A 19,884-nucleotide genomic window follows, 5' to 3' on the forward strand; every position below is an offset into this window, starting at 1 on the left:
CTGAGTGACCACTCATTCCAGAGCAAAGTGCTTTAAAGGCTCCTTTAAATAGCAAACCCCTGATGCCTTTAGACTAACTTGATTAACAAGAAGAAAACATTATTTCAAAATCACCTGTGACTTTAAAAATATTCATGATTCAAGCAGGTGTCCGTGTGCACCTGTAACGCACTGCCTTCTAGGAACAGAGACAGCATTCCTCCTCGCCAGTGTCCAGTGGAAACAGTTGCCAGGCTCATCGTTCAGAGGACGAAGTTTGACTTATTACCTGAGGGAAAGGAAGCAGGCGACAAAGCTGGCTGATATTTTTGGAAAACTAGCTGACTGCAACATTTTGAGCTGGCCCTTAGCAAGATTAGATGTGGTGTGAGGAGCTGGCAAGCTTGCGCTGAGTCTTGGATATAATTCCCGAGAAAAAGGAGGGTGTTGGAAACGTCTGGGTGTCTGCAAGAAGGTGGAGGAGAAGGTCCCAGAGTTCAAGGCGGCTGAGCGCCAGGAGGACTGACAGGGGCCACTTTGTGAGGATCAAACCACCTGCAGCCGGGAGCGTTAGAGCGCCCTCTGGGGACCGCTGGCGGGACCGGCGTGGGGGCAGGGCGCCGTCAGCCTTTTTCAGTGTTGTCACCGCCTGTGTCAATTTTCTGCAAATACCCCATGATAGATGACTGTGGTCTTCATAGCTATTGCATCAATGATGACTTCATCCTGCATTTTTTGAAGGAGGTGGCTAAGTAAGGTGATTTAAGTTTAAGATCACAGACTTTGGAGTCTAGTTTTCTTTTCTTTTTTTTTTTGCATTTGTTTTTAATGTATATATATTATTGGAGTATAGTCGATTTACAGTGTCGTGTTAGTGTCAGGTGTACATCATGGAGATTCGGTTATACAGATAGATTCTTTTTCAGATTCTTTTCCCTTACAGGTTGTTTTTCCTTTCTCTTCACAGGTCTGTCCCCTTTTTTCCCTATTGCCATTACCACTGCCCTCATCTGTACTTTGGGCCCCAGCCACTAACTACTCCCTGTCACCTGCCTCCCTCTCCTGGCTGCTGGGATCCTTCTAAGCAGAGATTCCCCCAGTGGCTCAGATGATAAAGAATCTGCGTACAATGCAGGAGACCCAGGTTTGATCCCTTGGTTAGGAAGATCCCCTGGAGAAGAGAATGGCTGCCCACTCCAGTATTCTTGCCTGGAGAATTCCATGGACAGGGGAGCCTGGAAGGCTAGGTCCATGCGGTGACAAAGAGTCAGACATGACTGACCGATCAACACTTTGACTTTCTTTCACTTTCAGCATCTTCCAGCAGCTCCCCGCATTGAGAATAACACCCAAATTCCCCATGGGACAGTTGGTCCCATCCACCCTAAGGGTCGTCTTACCTACAACCTCTGCCCTGCACACATCCTGGGCACTCACTTACATATCCTGGGCGCTTATCTGGGCTCAGGGTCCCTGCCCACCCCAGCAACTTGTAAGCACTGCCTGCCTTTGCCTCCAGCTAGACTGGCAGACTGATCCTTATTCCCTGGATATTTACCCATCATCCTGTTACTGAGTCCCAGCTCACTCTGCTCACCGCCTGACAAGCCAGTAAGTCCAGAGATGAGCTGTTGGCACAAGGAATAGTGAAGAGCTGGCAGCCCCAGAAGTCAATGGCCTACTGTCCCAAAGAGCCATCTCCCCCAAGTTAGGATTCAGACTTTTTTAATACTAAAAAGGGGAGGGGATAGAGACCAGTTTCTGGCCCAACTCTGGAGGGAGGAGTGTTAATCTCTTCCTTCCAGCAGCCATTGACAGGTGGGGCCTGGCCAGGGAATCTTCTGGGAGCTTAACAAAGGTGCTGGAGCCTGAATCTCATTCCCTGGCAGGTGGGGTTCCCAGAGATGGGCAAGCCATTATAACTTAAGCTCATAGCAACATGCCTTTAGTGATTAACTTGTAATAGAACAGGAAGGTTTTTCTCTATTACAATCCAACACCTGGGACAAAACCTGCACTCACTGATATTGAAAAGCACTTTACAGTTGACAGTGTTTTCTCATCCTTGATCAGACCCCACACTCAGATGGAGGTACTTTCTAATTGTACAGGGGCAGGAACAGAGGTTTGGAAAGGTCAGTGGCCCACGATAACTCTCCAGTGGCCTACCGGCCTCATTCTCCGAGGGGTGGGCGTGCAGGGTGGGTGTGAGTCCGGGCCAGTGTGCACGGGCCACTGCACTGACCTCACCTCCCGCGCCCACGCCTCGTCCTTCAAGAAGACAGAAGTTCAGAGTCGGGCTTGTTCCGAGGGTGAAATGAAACAATGCCTGTGGGGCGTCTACTAGGGCCTGGCTCGCAGCCGACACTACACGTGAGTTCCCTTACTGACCCGGAGCTCGGTGAGCTGCGTCGGACAGCGGCTCTTCCCTGGGGCTCCAGAGGCCACTGGGTGCCAACTGTGGAGCCCCGTGCGCCTTCGGACGCGATAGGGCGCTGCGGCGCTTGGGGTGGGGGGCGGTGGTCACACCAGTCTTCAAAGCAGTGTGGACTTCGGCCCAGCTCCGGCGGGGCAGAACTCGGAGGCCCTGGGAGGCCGGGCTCGATGCAGGGGCCTGTGGCGGGGGGGTGGGGGGCATTGTTCCACGCCGGCACCCCGAGGCGCACCCCTCAGAGGGCACACCGGCCGCCTCCCCCGCCTCCAGCCTCCTCCCACCCCGACCTCGCCTCTGCGCCTGCCCCCTTCCTCCCTCCCCCAGCTCCCACACTGTCCCCTGAGCCCCCACAAGCACGAGGGTCCCAGGCGGAGAGGGTTGGGGGCCTGCACACCGTGCGCCGCCAGGGAGCGCAACCCCGCCCCCACCGCCGCGCCGGCTGGCGGGAGGCGGGGCATGCGCACCCGGCGGCGGAGGGCGGCGGGGGGAGGACACGGGCCGAGGCGGGCGGGGAGCAGGGCGGGCCGTGGGCGGGGAGCAGGGCGCTGGAGCGGGGAGCGCGCAGCCAGCGCCGCCGCCGGACTCGGGCTGGTGTGCGAGCCTGGCGCGCCGCTTGCCGGGGATGCGAGAGACTGGGAGCCACCGCGCCGGGAGAACGCGAGCACCGGTGACTTCGGCCCGGGGAGAGCCGGAGAAGGCGGCGAACCCCGCAGGGATCCTCGGGGCCGGGGTGCGGGGCCGGCGGCCGCGCGGGAGCGCGGGGCGCAGACCGGGCGGGGCTGGCGGACAGTGATGAGCGGGCGCGCGGGGAGGCTGCACGCCGCCGCCGCCGCCCGGAGCATCCGCCGCCCGAGCTGCTGCTCGCGGCCCGGGCCCCGGCCATGGAGACGCTGAACGGCCCCGCGGGCGGCGGCGCCCAGGACGCAAAGCCGCAGCCGCCCGGCCAGCACCACCGCCACCACCACCACCTCCACCCGCTGGCGGAACGGAGACGGCTGCACCGCGCGCCCTCACCAGCCAGACCGTTTCTCAAGGACCTGCACGGCCGGCCTGCGGCCCCCGTCCAGGCCGCCCCCTCCTCGGGCCGAGCCCCGGCCCCCGCCGCCCCGCGCTCTCCCAGCCTCGCGGGCAAGGCGCCGCCCTCACCGGGGCCCCCGGCCGCGCCCGGCCGCCTCTCCCGGCGGAGCGGCGGCGCCCCGGGCGCGAAGGACAAGCCGCCGCCGGGCGCCGGGGCCAGGGCAGCGGGCGGCGCTAAGGCCGCTCCGGGCCCCAGGAGGGTGGCACGCGCGGCGCCCGCCGAGCCGCTGCCCCGGGTAGGGAAGCCACCGCCCGGGGCCGAGCCGCCGCCCGCCGCTGCCAAGGGCCGCAGAGCCAAACGCGCCTCCGGAGCGGTCCCCGCCCGCGCCGCCGGGCCCCGGCTCCCCGCCGTCGCCGTCCCCTCTGTGATCCTCGCCGTGACTTCCGCCGCCGGCTCCCCGGCCCCCGGCTCACGCATCAGCCACACAGACAGCAGCTCCGATCTCTCCGACTGCCCCTCCGACCCTCTTTCAGACGAGCAACGCCTGCTCCCCGCCGCCAGTAGCGACGCCGAGTCCGGCACCGGCTCCAGCGACCGGGAACCTCTGCGAGGAGCCCCCACGACCAGCCCCCCAACTCGAGGGGCGCCGCCAGACAGCCCCGAGCCCTCGGGACTCCTCGCCGCGCCCCCCGCCGCCTGCCTTGGGGGTCGGAACAGCCCCAGCGGGGTCCCCTCGGCGTCGCCGGGGCCGGGCGTGGTGGAGGATGTCGCGGGGCGCGCTCCGCCGGAGCGAACGTGTCCCGGGACCCCCAGGGAGCACGGGCCGGACGAGCAGCACCGGCTGGTCCCGGCAGCGGAGGAGGAGGAACTGCTGCGGGAGATGGAGGAGCTGCGCTCGGAGAACGACTATCTCAAGGTGCGCGGCCTGCCCGCCCTGCCGCAGGTGTCCCGGCGGCGTCCGCAGGTCTGAGTGCGGGCGGGGACCCGCGAGCACCGGCGTCCCGGCCCCGAAAGCGCTTCCTCCCGGTGCCAGTCACTTTCCTGCGCCCGACACGCCGGGCGCTGGGAACTTGAGCCAAACTTGTGGAAGGAGCAGCGAGACCTGTGGGTCCAGCCGCTTCTCCACCCACTTAGCTTGATTTTAGAAAGTCTCGCGTCTTCCCGCGGATGCCTCTGCCCCAGTTGATGCTGTGTTAACTAGAGAGGCGGCTGTGACTGCTTTTTGGAGACGCAGTCGACCCCCTGCCCCCTCACCTGTGGGCGCGGATTGTCCCCAGCCGAGAAATTCTGAGCGGGACCCAGTGGGCCGAGTGCGGGTCTCGGAGGATGCAGACTCACCTTCCCCTTTTCCCGCAGTTAAGAAGGCCAGGTGCTCTCCGAGTCTCCCCCGGGCGCAGACAGCCGGGTCACGCCGCTTTTAGTGAAAAACCTACGGCTCAGGAGTCCCTTGAGCGCGGCCTGGGTGGGGAGACCACGCTGTCTCGCTGGCCGGTCCTTTGCACGCGTCCACCAGCCGGTTTTTCCGTGTCAGGAGAGGCCACTCGCGCCCTCTCTTTCGAGGGACTCGCAGCCTCTGCGGTCGCATCGAGCGTTTTGCGGCGCGGCCTGCTCTGAGTGGCTTCTGGGTCTTGGTAGCTTTGGGGCACAAGTCTGACTCCATGTTTTCCAGGAGGAGGAGGAGAGCAGGCGCTGCAGAAAAGAGGATTTAGACTGTGTCGGGTGGGGAGGTCAGGGCACGCTGGGTGACTCCAAAGCAAGAAGGGTGGTACTGAATGCATCTGTCTTAATTTATTGTGAGGCTCAGGTTAGTCAACAGCTCCACCGTGTAAATCTCCTTCTGTTAAGATGGTTAAATATATATCTCCTCCCAAAAGCAGCGGCCCTCCTCCATCAGTGCGTTTTGTGATTCTCCCCATTTTCTCAGCAAAGGCTGACTCTCCCTGATGGAGGTGCCGGGTGGCTGGTGGGACAAGGATGTGGGCTTTTAAGGTTCGTGGAGGTGATCTGCGGAATTAAGCTGGGATCAGAGCAGTGGACTGAGGAGTGTTCCTATACCCAAGCCGTAGAGGCTGCTCTAACCCACTGAGCCCCTATGGTGGTTTTATCCTGTTCAAAGAGGCAGAGGAGGATCGCTGTGGGAAAAGAGAGCAGATGGGGACTCCGAATGAAATGTTTCCAGTAGTACATTTGCTCTGGTCACCGACTCTTATGTAATAGACAACAGAGTGAAATGGGAGAGTATGGAAGAGAAAGGGCCACGGTATTAGCGTTACTCTGTTGTGAAACCAGGGCTTTTGTAAATCTGCCCTGGAGGTAAGCTCCCTGAGGATGAGAAAGACCATCTTTGAGTTTTGTAGCTTCAGTGCAAATAGATGTTTCTCTTGACATCTGATCTCAAGGCAGGCAGTTCAGCGTCATTTCAGGGCTCACGCAGGTGGCTGGTTATTTGCTTTATTTTATTTTTTTCACGTCGTTGGATTCTCAGTAAAGGAAGTAGGTGTGACCCTGGAGTCTGCTCTGATGTGTTTGATATTTCAGCAAATCTCACAACATAGGGTATCTTTGTTGTATTTATCACAACCCTAATTTCACTGACAAGGATGCTGAGATCCGAGAAGACGTACCTACGTGTCCAAGGTCACCCAGGTAGTAAGTGATGCAGCTGGTATTTCCCCGGCCTCCAGACCTCTGTTCTCTCCCAGCTCCAGGCTGCATCCTTGTTTCCTCCAAGGCTGAGAAGAGCCACACCTGCCATTGAGTTGTCTTATTAGCTTGGGCCATACCCAGCATTTAGCTTTTCTGGGGAACCTCTCTTTTTAGGCCAAAGGGCCACAGTGAGCACCTCTCCACTGGACTGTTCGGGATCCCACAGACCCCCCCCGGCAGTGTTTAATTTGTGGGAAATGTCAGTTGCCATTTCCTGTGGCGGTCATGGCCGAACGTTTCCGACCCAAGTCCATCTCCCAGTGGTTCCTCTGACAGCAGGAGAGAAGAGGCAGAGGCAGTCTGGGGAGGCTGGGACATAAGGCTGATCACAAACACATGTGTGAGTTACATGGTTGGCTCTTCAGTAGCTTAAGTGACAATCATTCAATTTGGGGATGAAAGAGAACAGTCCTGCTAGACTTTTCTAAAGGTCAGTGAGCCTGCCCACATGTGTGGAATCGGGCTGGGAGGATCCCTGACCTCACAGAGCAATGACCTTTGCTATAAGCCTGCTTTTGCACACGGGTTTTAGAGCATGCGCCAGTGTTTTGTTTTTGTTTTTTTTTTTAGATGGCAGATAAATTAGTCCCTGACCTACTCCTTCCTTAGGGGATATTGCATAGGATTCTGGAGATTAGAAGTGGGAGACTCCACCCAGAAATTTTACTTTGATATATTCTGGAGGATGGTGACCACAAGTATTACAGGCTTTCCTAAGTCATTTCTGTCACCATTATTGTATGAAACTCAAGTTACTGAGATGAATGACCTGAGAGTAATCAAGCAGAAAACTAAGGATGATGTGTTATTGATTGGGAAATTCGAGTGGAATTTTGTTTTTTGGCCAGACTGCTGTCTTTTTCCAAAAATCAGCTGTCAACAGAGAAGCGCCTGCCTCTGTTGTGTGAAGCTGAATGGGGCCATCCTTGAGTCATACTGCCATCACAAGGTACCACGGTGACTAGATGTTGTTATTGTTTAGTCGCTAAATTGTCTCTGACTCTTTGCAACCCAATGGACTATAGCCCGCCAGGCTCCTCTGTCCATGGAGTTTTCCAGGCAAGAATACTGGAGTGGGTTGCCATTTCCTCCTTCAAGGTATCTTCCCGACCCAGGGATCAAACCAGCATCTCCTGCAGTGGCAGGCAGATGTTTTACCACTGAGCCACCAGGGAAGCAGGGTGACTATATGAGTAAGTACTCAGTCCGGGTAACCGGGTAACTGGCTTTTTGCATGAAAGCAGTCAGAAAAGCCCTGTTGGCCCTTGACTAGAGATGAACTTGTATGTAATTTGGAAGGCTTCAGAAGTGAAGATAGGAGATTGAGGTCAGTTGTCCAAAGGGCTTTGCTTCTTTTTCAGACCAGACTCAGGTCCATCTTAGTGACCAGGGTGTCTGAGAAATGCTGCCTGCCCACCATCACTGTGTTTTGCTCCAGTGCCCAAAGACAATCAGACAAGCCCTGGAGCTCATTGTGAACATATTAATTATGTTCTGTTTCCACAGGCTTTTCAGGAGGGTTTAATTGCTTTGCATTTATTGGCCTATTTCAAAAATGCTTCTCATGTTGGTGGGGGATGCTAGCATGACACCCCTCCCACCACCCCCAAGTAGTGTACTCCAAAGTGCCCCAGTCCTGGGGGGGCTCCAAGGTTGGCCTGGGGAGGGCTGCTAAGTTTGCTCTGCCCTTTTGGTTACCTCCTAAGAATTATTTTTGGTGAAAACAAGCAAAGTGCCTGCTAGCTCAGAGCAGACACCATGGGAATGTGGAAGAGCAGTGATTTCTCAAGGGGGCTGCTGGGGAGGCCATTCGAGTGGATCGGTTGCACTGCCTCAGCACTGGCTGGCCTCAGCCTCCTGCCTCTCTCTTGGGGTCTTGGGAGTTTCAGGATCTGCAATGATTTGGTTAAATCCGGCCGTGAAGATTCCAGGCGCTCTGAATGGCCAGGAAGGGGTGGGGGTGGGGTGGACACTGAGGCAAGAATAAACAGTTCTGAGCATAAAGTGCTTCAGCTCCTCCCTGCCTACCCCCCTCCCTCCTGGAAGGTTGAAGCAGACAGTGTCCCTATTCTTTCCTGACCTTCTGCTTTCCACACCCATTCTTTATTCAGCCTGCAAACAAGCGGCGGTAATCATCTTAGGTGGCGAGATAATGTGGACCAGGGCACAGGGGGGCCATGGCTGCTGGATGAACTGGCACTGGTAAACAATGGCTGAGCGCCCCCCCCCCCCCCCGTGCCTTCTGAGCCTCAGCTGGGACTCTGCGGAGCACATTTTCACTCATGGGAGGGAAAGGAGGTGGATTATTTGTATATTACAGTAGATAATAGTTAAGGGTCTGCAACTCCCAGAGGAGGAAATTATTGCAACGGCAGCCAGCTGACTGCTCCCTGTCTAAATCGAGTCTGTTAAAGAGGGAGTGACTAAAGTAGGACTAGTTATTGATTTTAAGTTGTTTAAAGGGAATTAAGGTCTGATAAGATCATCAGTATGATCAAGGGTTTTCATCACTTTTACTATGAAACCAAGGATTTGGTTTTCATATTTGTGGATAAACTATCCTCAAAGAGATTTTCTTTGACATTTTAATCTTCGTTTATTCTAGTGCACACATGGTACCTCATTTTTTCTTAAATCTGATGTGTGTATGTGTATGTACACACACACGCATGCACGCACGCACACACACACACAGGGCACTAGTAGTAAAAGAATCTGCCTGCCAGTTCAGGGAGATGCAACAGACGTGTTTAATCCCTGGGTCGGGAGGCTCCCCTGGAGAAGGAAATGGTACCCAGTATTTTTGCCTGGAAAATTCCATGGGTAGAGGAGCCTGGTGGGCTCCAGTCCATGGGGCTACAGAGAGTTGGATACTCCTGAGCACACATAAACGCACTCATGCGTGTAAAATAAAGCTTGATTTGTTATCTGCAGGTGAAGGGGAATAGTTGGGGAGCTCTCTAGTACTTCAAGGTTTCATGCTATACAAAATTCGAAAAGTATATTTAGTTAAAGCTAGATTAGCTTTTTAATGAGATAATGATCTAACATTTGAGTATCTGACAGACCTGTTGTTAATTCAATATAAAACTTGATTAAGGGAAATTTTCTCATTATCTGTATTAAAAACCAACAGTTTTCTGCTCTTACTGTGTGTAAATTTAGTCTACCAGAAACATTATATGTTCTGCTTGATTGGGTTTGTTAAGCATTTAAATGGCAGACATCTTTAATGTTCTTTGATACAATGTTTTCTGGATTAGAGCATGCTGTCAGAAAATTAATGTAATGTTCATTTGAAAAATCGCTCTCCCATCATGACCCTAATCTGAATAATCACAGTTTTTGCTTTTCAAATGTCTGCTTCCTGCCTACATGGTTTGTAATTTGCTTTTCTTATAACTTCTTTTCACTGAACCTGAAAATTGTTTTTTTTTTTTCAAGGCTTTTTGAAAAGAGTTGAAACCCTGGCCTCATCCTGTCTCTGCAACAGACAAGTGTTGGGAAGCCATTTAAACTTTCAGGGTTTCAGTATGCTCATTTTAAAAATGGAGGGTATTAATACCTTTTCTGCACATTGCGGTGCTTTGGTGAGGACCAGTTGTGAAAATGAATATACCCACACGTTGACAATGTCAAGTTCTAAACGTTAGCTTGCTGTTATTTTGCGCCGACAGGCTTTTTGCAAGTGTGATTTAAAGCTTCTTGTTTCACGTGTCCTGGTGGTTGCTGATAATTTCTCCCATTTACTGGAAAGAGTATGTGTGTGGAGCCAGAAAGCCTGGGTTTGTAGCTGGGCTTCCAGTTATCAGCCGAGAGGCTTTGGGTGTGTTCACCAGTGTGGGTTTGGCCTCTTTGTCCATCTTGTGGGGGCATGTGTCCCTGCAGGCTTATTGTAGGCTTAGTAACGAAGGCGAAGTGCTTAAGAAAGGGTGTCTGCTGGTCCACAAATTTAGATAAAATATGAGTTATAATAGCAGTGATTCAAATACATGCAATTACAATCTCTTCCTAATTTTCTTTTCAAAGCGACTAATGTTAGTGGTTATTTATGCCAAGAACCATTAGCTGTTTACATCTGGCCTGCTGAGTGATCTGGAGGTGTGGGTACATTGAGCCCTGGAACAGGCTTTTTCAGTCCACAGTGGGGGTGCAGGAGTCTGTAGAGCATAACTAGTGTTTAATGGTAGGGTTGATGAGGGACTCCCCAATACAAAGTCTGAAAAACCAGAGAACATTTTTGTATCTGGAAGTTGTATCATATTTTTTTTTTATGACTATGTCACATTTTAAAATTCATCTTTGAGTAATAGGTAATTTTCAGCATTAATGACTTGACAAGCTTTCTAGAAGGAAAGGGCTGCCCTGGTGGCTCAAATGGTAAAGAGTCTGCCTGTAATGCAGGAGACCCAGGTTCAATCCTTGGGCTGGGAAGATCCCTTGAAGAAGGGAATGGCTACCCACTCCAGTATTCTTGCCCAGAGAATACCGTGGACTGAGAAACCTGGTGGGCTGCCATCCATGGGGTCGCACAGAGTCGGACACAACTAAGAGACTGACACTTTTAGTAGAAGGAAAAGCCTTCGCACAGTGCCTTCATAAACGGATGCCCAACGCCACTGGATATTTGTGGGTACCCCTGGATATATACAGTGATTATTGCTTCTGTTGAACTATTTTTATTAGTTAGCCAGTGTAATAATTAACTAACTGTATTCAGACACCTCTGCATAGATTAAGCTTTTTCTCAAAGTCAAATCAGATTTGCAGAAGGGACCTGAGAAGCTTGACCTTGATTTTGAAGATTCAGGACTAACTCTCTGCTCTTTATGGGAGGATGACATGCACAGGCCTGTTTGAAAGCTTGTAGGCTGTGGTGGCTGCTCTCCTCTGGCGTGGGTTGGGTCAAGGGCAAGACTCTCATGGCTCAGCATGGGGATTCGGCATCAGAAACAGTCTCTTTGCTGCAGGTTGAAAGGCCCTTCCTGAAGTCAGTGTGTTCTCCAGGCCCTTGAAGAGCCCAGCCTGTCCATTCTGTCCACTGTCTGGCCTCTGTTCCACCCAGTAAACCCCAATTCCAGCAAACTTTCCTATTGGAACAAGATTTATAGGAAGGGTCCTCCATGAAGAAGAAGAAAAAAGTCAATGAAACTTGCTTATGTGTCATAACATTTTCAACATTAAGATTTACCTTTTTAAAAAAGATTTTTTAATGTGGATTATTTTTAAAGTCTCTGTTGAATTTGTTATAATATTTCATCTGCTTTACATTTTGATTATGTGTCCTCGAAGCACATGGGATCTTACCTCTCCCCGACCAGGGATCAAACCCGCACCGCCTGCATTGGAAGGCAAAGCCTTAACTACTGGAGGCAGTTCCCTAAGAGTTACCTTTCTTAAGACACATAAGAACACCTTATTTTTTTATATATATACTTTTTTTCTTGGCCCCACTGCATGGCATGTGGGATCTTAGTTATCTAACCAGGAATCAAACCTGTGCCCTGTGCATTGGAAGCACGGAGTCTTAACCACTGGACCATCAGGGAATTCCCAGACATCATTTATTTTTAGTGAGATTATCACCACTGGTATAGAAATTCTGTAAGAATCTTTAGCAGACAAAAACATTTTATTCGTTTGACTACTAGAAGTTGGTAAAGCTTTCATTTTTAACACCCACTCCCCTTCATGGGCCATTGAAACGGGCCGCACTGGAGCCATGGTCAGCTGAGTGGGTCATGTTCTTGGGCAGGTGGTGTGGACAGAGTGGAAGAACCTGTAGGCGGCCTTTGGGAGAATCAGATGCCTCATATGTGCCCTTTCCCCTACAGGTGATGGCTGCACACAGGTAGGGTTGGCTGGACAGTGGTTTTCACCCTGTTTGTGCCAATTTGTTATTTTTCCACAAGGGTTCCCAGTTCGTTTGGTACACATCTCCTATGTGATCTTATCCAGGATAAAATAATCTGCAGGAGGTTAACTACTAGTCAATTTCTTGTCTACCTGAGGCTCTGTTGTTGGGAAACTCTTTTCTTTATTGTAAGTAAATCCCTGGTTTTTGAGAATAAATGCAGGATTAGCGTGGGTGGCCAGACTCCAGGAACAAACTGAATAGGACGAGAGCTGATAGGTTAGGGTGTCCGTGTTTGGGAGCGTTTTTCCCCTTTGAGCCTCAGTGTTAACTGAACAAAATAAATGAGAATGAGGACTTCCCTGGTGGTCCAGTGGTTAGAACGCCGCTTTCACTGCTGAGGGCCTGGGTTCTATCCCTGGCTGGGGATTAAGATCAAACAAGCCACATGGCACAGCCAAAAAAAAAAAAAAAAAAGATGACCAAGAGTATCCTAGTCTGGAGACATTTACGCCATCAAGTATGAAACTAATCAAGACAATTCCTAGAATGCTTTTCTTAATCTCCCGCCTTCTAAGTTGCTCCTCGCTGAAGCCTTTATTATAGAAAATATGCCCTGCATACTACTGCCATGTCTGTGGGTTTTGGAAGAGTTGTCCGTGATCACGCTACAAGGCGGGAACAAAACAATGTGAGGTGATGACCAGTCTGCATTGTGTTTAGGAGCTGGTCTTTCTAGGTGTTGACCGAGGTTCAGGTGTATTCATTCCACAAATATGTATTGAGGGCCTGCTGTGTGGCTCACGCTGCTCTGGACACTGGGAGACTCCAGGTGTCTGCTTTCCTGGTGCTTACCTTCCTGTGTGGGTGACGGATAAAGAGTAAGAAGAAACAGATAATATTTGATGGTGGTAGGAAGTCACAGGGGCTTTAAAGTGGCGCTCGTGGTAAAGAACTTACCTGCCATGCACGAGATAGAGAGGCAGGTTTGATCCCTGGGTCAGGAAGATCCCCTGGAGAAGGAAAAGGGAACCCACCCTAGTATTCTTGCCTGGGAGAAATCTCATGGACAGAGGAGCCTGGCAGGCTACACTCCATAGCGTTGCAGAGTCGGACATGACTGAAGTGACTTAGTGCAGATTGGAGGGGCAGGGCCTGGGGCTAGAGACAGTGGGGGTAGGGGGCATTGTGTGCCTTCTGACCGATCTACGTACAGTGAGCTTGGCCACGAGCTGGGGAGGAGCCCTTTAAAGAGGAACCATCACAGGTGACCTGCCTCCTGCGCCTGGACCTGGGAGAGGGCAGGCTGGCGCTGAGGGAGGGGGCAGCTGTGGCTCCCTAGAAAGGGATGGAGGTGGGATGAGCGTGGTGTGTGGAGCCCTGGGGAGACAGCCCTGAAGGTTGGACGCTGAACTGACAGCACTGCGTTGGCTAGGCTGGGTGGGAAAGCGGGAGCCAGGAATAACTCCTGGGTTTCTTCTGTATCCCAGAATCTTCATGTTGATCCCAGAGTGGAGTGGAGATGGAAGATGAAGGGCAGGGGAATGGAAAAAACCAAACTGATGTGTATTTGAAATAGCGCACAAGGTTTTATCTTTAGAATCATGAGTCACGTAGTTCCAAGATTGGTGTGGCGGGACAGCATTTTAAGGACATTTGCGGGTGTGTTATAATTCCCGGGCAATTCACAGGGATGAACCCCCTGAAGTTTGTTCTTTGCAGGCAATGTCTGACTCATCTTACTGCCTAGCTTGTGTCTTAGAGACACAAGTTCAGGTCAGCGTTTGGTTTGTATCTAGGGTTTGATTACCTGCAGAGATGACGTCATTTATGATGAGGATTCTGTAAGGAAAGATTGGGAATGGGGTAAATGCTGAGAGGCTGCGATGACTAAGCCATGCTCGTTTTTGGTTTCTGGATCCACGAGACCTGAACAGACATCTGGTGATGCTGTCTTGTGTGAGAATTTCCGAAGTCCCCAGGCTGTATTGCACATGTGTTTCCGGAAGTCGACAGGTGGCTGCAGAAAGTTCACAGTACCGCAGGGCATGGGTGAATGGGCGACTCCGCCCTGTCCCGTAGACCTGGCTTCTCAGTGCCCTCTGTCTGGCTTGTGTAGGATGAGTTGGATGAACTCCGAGCGGAAATGGAAGAGATGAGAGACAGTTACTTGGAGGAGGAGGTTTACCAGCTGCAGGAGCTGCGGCGGGAGCTGGACCGCGCCAACAAGAACTGCCGGATCCTGCAGTACCGCCTCCGGAAGGCCGAGCAGAAGAGGCTGAAGGTGGCGGAGACCGGGCAGGTGGACGGGGAGCTTATCAGGAGTCTGGAGCAGGACCTGAAGGTGAGCACAAGGTGAACAGTGGGTGGGACGTGCCTTCCACAGAGAAGCCAGGGGGAGTTTCCGTACAGTTTCACAGGTTTGCCTCGAAGGTGTCTTAGAGATCCAGTTTAGGTCAGTGTTTGTTTGAATCTAAAGTTTGATTACCTGCAGAGATAGCATCATTTATGATGCTGATTCTGTAAGGAAAGATTGGGAGCTGGGTAAATGCTGAGAAGGCTGTAAGACCTGAAGTGCAGCCCTCAGGACCCACTTACACGTGGTCTTTTTTTAAATTAGTTAATTTGTTTGGCTGTGATGAGCCTTAGTTGTGGCACATGAGATCTTCATACTCTCACATGAGATAATCTTCATAATCTCTTGGGCTTCTCTTGTGGCTCAGCTGGTAAAGAATCCGCCTGCAGTGCAGGAGACCTGGGTTCGATCCCTGAGTGGGGAAGATCCCCTGGAGAAGGGAAAGGCTACCCACTCCAGTATTCTGGCCTGGAGAATTCCATTGACTCTATAGTCCATGGGGTAGCAAAGAGTTGGACATGATTGAGTGACATTCACTCACGTGAAATCTTTAGTTACTGCCCCAGGGCATGTGGGATCTTAGTTTACAGACCAGGCACCCCTGCCAAAAGAATAAATAAATAAACCATAGATCTTCAATTAAAAAAAAGGAATTAATACCTGCCCCCACTGATCTGATCATTCTTTAGAAATTGTGCAGAAACTCCCAAAGATCTGGAATGTTTAAAAAATTGATTCATTATCAGTTCAGTTTTAGTCAAATACCACTTTTAAAAGTTAACCCTAGTCACTTAACATTTTTTGTTATTTTAAGTTTCTAGGGTGCAAAAATGCTGAAATTACCATAACCCAAGTAAGACTTGTAGTAGTGACTTAACTGAAAGAGAAATAGGGTCATAACTAATTGTTTAAAGTGTCTTTCAGAATCATTGGTGAAAGTGAGAATAAGGTGAAAATACCCTAGACTTTCTTCCATTTGTCCTTTCCACTGAGGCCTCTCTCCTGCCCCAGTTATCAAATCATTTATCTAGAGATGAATTATGTATAATGTCCTTCTTATTATCGGAGTCTCTATGAAATCTCATTTAGCCTTTCATTACGATAACAGGAAAAGAATCTTTGTAACTCAGATTTATAAACCAGTAACAAGATGTCACTCAGTGTGATGTAAAGGTGATTCATATTTCTGTTACAAAATCTCCTTAGTTCCTTTTAGAAAATGAAAATGTTGAACTGCCTTTATAGCATTCGAATGTTTTACCAGAGTAGGCAATTTAAAACCTGACCATATTAAGTATCTACTGAATACAGAATTATTTTTTTAAGCAAATAGGGTTCTTTAAAAATGATTTTGAGAAACAGAAATGTTTATTTGATGATCTTAAAAAAAATTATTTGTTATTCATTTTATTTCTTTATTTATTTTTGGCTGTGCTGGGACTTCTCTGCTGCACGTGGGTTTCTCTCGTTGTGGAGAGCAGAGGCTACTCTTCGATCCAACATGCAGTGTGGACTTCTCTTGTTGCAGAGTACAGTTTCTAGGTGCACAGGCTTTAGTAACTGTAGCATGTGGGCTTGGTAGTTGCAGCTCGCAGGCTCTAGAGCACAGGCTCAGTAGTTGTGGCCACAGGCTTAGCTTCCCGGACCAGGGATTGAACCTATGTCCCCTGCCTTGGCAGGCAAATTCTTAACCAGTGGACCACTAGGTAAGTCCAATGATCATTTTTAATTGATCATTTAAAGCATGTGCTCCTGGGAAGACTTGGCATTCTAAGCAATATTCCAGAAGGAACAGGGCTGTAGCAAAGTGGCCTTTTAATCCAGATGAAAGTCATACTTCCCCTTAATGTGGATTTCATGTTTTAAACTAATACCTCTTCCTTTAAATGTAGGCTTGTTGATATTGCCAGGATCTTTGCTCTTTTGTGTAACACAATATTCCTTAGTGATTCTGCCTCTGAAGTGGTTTGGAGGTGCTCTTAGCACACAGAAGGCTTCCCATCAGATGACTGTGTCTGTGGGTTGATGCAGGTGGCCAAAGACGTATCGGTCCGATTGCATCATGAACTTGAAACCGTGGAGGAAAAGAGAGCTAAAGCGGAAGACGAGAATGAAACTCTCCGACAGCAGATGATTGAAGTGGAGATATCAAAGCAGGCCCTGCAGAACGAGCTGGAGAGACTGAAGGAGGTGAGTCAGGTGGATGGGGGCTTACCCCTTGAGAACATGGGACTCCCAAGTGTCCTATTCTTTTTTTTTTTTAATTTAATGAATGTATTTTTATTTTGGTTGCACTGGGTCTTCATTGCTGCGCGTGGGCTTTCTCTAGTTGTGGCGAGCAGGGGCTATTCTCTAGTTGAAGTACGCGGGCTTCTCATTGCAGTGGCTTCTCTCATTGCCAAGCACAGGCTCCAGGCCAGCGAATTTCAGTAGTCTTCAGCGTGCAGGCTCAAGAGGTCTGGCTCAGTAGTTGTGGCACGTGAACTCAGTTGCCCTGTGGCTTCCAAGTATCCTGGTCTTACTGTGGTTTAAGGCAGGGGACAGCCAGCTACTGTTTGTATGGCCTGGAAACTAAGAATGGTTTTTGCATTTTTTATAGAGTTGGGGAAAAAATACAAAACAAACCTGAAAAAGCAAAGATGATGTGACAGAGGCTGTGTTGCTTGTAAAGCCTGAAATATCTGCTCTCTGACCCTTTACGGAAAAGGCTTGTTGAACCCTGGTCTCAAACTATTTTTTTATAATTTCCATTCCAATGAGCTGGCTGTTAGTTCCCTTTATGGGTCCTTGCGGGGTGTATTATTACTAGAATACAAAATTAGGCAGTCTCTTTTTTCTCGAGAGCCTTCTCTTCCAATGAGCTGGAAAATATGTTATGCTTGTCCATTATCTGTGTCAACAGATGTGGGTGTGTGCTGCCTGTGTCTGTTATGCAGCCAATGTGATTTAAATATAGATTTCTTTTACATTTTAGGGAGTGAATGTGTTCTAGCAAAGCAGTCTAGACAATGCATACATTATTTTTTTTTTCATTTGCAACGGTAATGCAAATCCCATTTTGTTGTTGACATCCAGTATAAGATTCAAGCTGAATGTCCTCTTGGAAAATATCCTGCATATTAATGAAGGTGCAAATGGTGGTGAGGGTTTGAGATGATGGCTAAAAAGCCAGCATGTTATGTGCCAACACTTAGCACTTCATGGTTCCTTTGGATTCACTTCATGATTCAGCTGCTGATCCATCTATTGCTCCACCCACACTTCACTCAGACGCTGGACTGGGCCCTGGGGAGGTAGATGCCCTGCCTTCAAGGTGTTTATTGAGCCAACATGTTATGGATTTGTGTGAATTCTGTGTATGTTGCCACTTCCATGAAAACACTGCGTGTTCTATTTATTTGTCTTGTCACTGTCCCTCTTTGCGAATGGCCCCATGGGACTTGGGCTCTATGGGCCAGGTTCTGTTTGTCTGGGTCACTGTGGGGCTGCCCACAAGGGCCTGGATCCCAAGGGTGGTTGGGGGCTTTCCGGGTGAGTGGGGGATGCAGGTGAGAGCTTCACAGAAGAGGAGATGGGGAGCCTGGAAGGTTCTGTCCTGGTTGATGACCCTCCTCTGGCTGTGACCGCTCCCCTCTACACTTATGCATCCTAATAACTTTTCTTCCCTCTTCCTTTTGGTCCGAGTTTGCTAGGAGGCAGGCTGTAATGGTTTCTTTTTCCGAGATTTCCAGTTTGAGCCTGACCTTGAGGGCACAAAAGACAACTTTGAATTATATTTTCAAGTTTTATACACGTGTATGTTTTATGTATGGACTTCCCTAGTAGCTCAGTGATAATCTGCCTGCCAATATAGGAGATGTAGGTTCAACCCCTGGGTTGGGAAAATCCACTGGAGGAAGAAACGGCAACCAACTCCAGTATTCTTGCCTGGAGAACCCCATGGACAGAGGAGCCTGATGGGCTACAGTCCAGGGTTTGCAAAAGAGTCGGACATGACTTAGTGACTAAACAACAACAATGTTTGTGTATAAATATATAAATTACATATATAAGGAAATATGTGTATTTAAAGCAGGCAGGGATTCTTTTTCCCCAGCTGAAATGGATTTGTGAAGGACCTGACATCAAGTCACAAATAGCTCTCTGGGGAGAGAAATGACCACTGATGTTGGAGGCTCAGGCTGGTTGTGAGGAGTGGGTGGGGGGTCAGCCCCTCCCTTTCTTTACAGCTTAAAATTACTCAGAGGGGTCGCTCATCTGGAACACAATCACTGCGCTTTTACCCCCAGAGTGGCAGTCAGGCTGGTGGAGCTGCATTCTGACACCGAAATGCTCAAGGAGTCACGAGACTGAGAGTCAGGAGGGTCGGGGGGGCTAGTGGGCCGTTTTGGGTACAGCCGGGTGCACCAGTTCAGAGGTGGCGCAGGAGATGCTTATCGGAACATTCGAGCCGGGGTCTCGTGAATGGCTCTTTTGTACCAAAGCCAGCACAGACTTAGCCGTAGGTTTCGCTCTAGAGGGAGGATAGTGTTTTCTCCGTCTTAAGCCGTGCTGGTGATCGTTCACCCCTGAGGGCTGGTAAATGGACGACGGGCCACATTCTAAGACGGTCCAGGGCGGTTTGTGCGTCTCCACCACAGGCCTGGGTGCGGATGTGTCTGCACCCTGGCCTTGGAGGACGGTGAGAGGGTGGATCTCTGCGGCTGCAGTTTCTCTCTGCAGACCGTGCTTTCAGCGCCTGGGGGACTCCTCCAGGGTGGGTGTCTCCTCGCTCTGCAAACTCAGTCTGTCTAGGAACAGACTTGTCCCCTTCGCCCCCTCCTGCACTGCACTCTTGTCTTTCCAGCTGTGTTAACAGTGCCACTGTCCTTTAAGTCACCCAGGCTTAATGGCTGGCAATTATCCTTACCCTTCCTGCTCCCCCTGCTGCCCTGAGTCCACGGTCTTAGAAATTCTTTTTCATTGGTACGTGCTATGGAGTTGAACCTTAAAATTATACCAAGTGAAAGAAGCCAGGTGTTGTACGAGTACATTTATCAGAAATGTTCAGATAGGTAAATCCATAGACAACAGATTAGGGGCTGAGGAGGAGGGAGACCGACTGGGGTTTCCTCTTGGGTGATGACAGTGTTTTGGAACTGGGTGGAGGTGGTTTGCACAACATTGTGAATGTACCAAAGGCCACTGGACTGTACACTTTAAGACAGTTCATTTTAACCTCAATTAAACTTTGTGACTTTCTTCTATCCATCCTTTCACCCATCTCTCCAATGAATATTTTGAGGGATGGAATATTTTCAGGGATGCAGCACTTCCAACTGCCCCCTCTTCTGTTTTACCTTCTGTATCCCCCCAATCCGACAGCTTGCACATGACTTAAACAGACAAACTGGCCTTGGCCCATTGTCTAGCCCTTTAGCATGACACAGGTCCTTTCCTGCCTGGTCCATCTCGGTTTCCTACCCCAAGGTACTAAACCCTGCAGTGAACTGAAAGGCAGTTGAGAAGGATGAGAAGAGACATGCCCTCTGGGCCTC

The 19,884-nt window shown here is 50.3% G+C and overlaps 1 protein-coding gene across 4 annotated transcripts in view; it reads left to right on the forward strand.

Annotated features, from left to right (window-relative positions):
- Positions 2,960-19,884, forward strand: part of MTCL1 (microtubule crosslinking factor 1) — a 112,474-nt gene continuing 95,549 nt past the window's right edge. For 2 of the 4 annotated variants that reach the window (XM_018039582.1, XM_018039584.1), the window contains exons 1-3: positions 2,962-4,347; positions 14,111-14,335; positions 16,379-16,537. In XM_018039582.1, coding sequence (XP_017895071.1) covers positions 3,295-4,347; positions 14,111-14,335; positions 16,379-16,537 — 1,437 coding nt within the window. In that variant the 5' untranslated portion in view covers positions 2,962-3,294. Of the gene's footprint in view, positions 4,348-14,110; positions 14,336-16,378; positions 16,538-19,884 lie in introns of all 4 variants that reach the window. The other 2 variants (XM_018039583.1, XM_018039581.1) reach the window with 2 other exon arrangements.

The sequence above is a fragment of the Capra hircus genome, chromosome 24, assembly GCF_001704415.2.
Source record: "Capra hircus breed San Clemente chromosome 24, ASM170441v1, whole genome shotgun sequence".
NCBI classification, from domain to species: Eukaryota; Metazoa; Chordata; class Mammalia; order Artiodactyla; family Bovidae; genus Capra; species Capra hircus.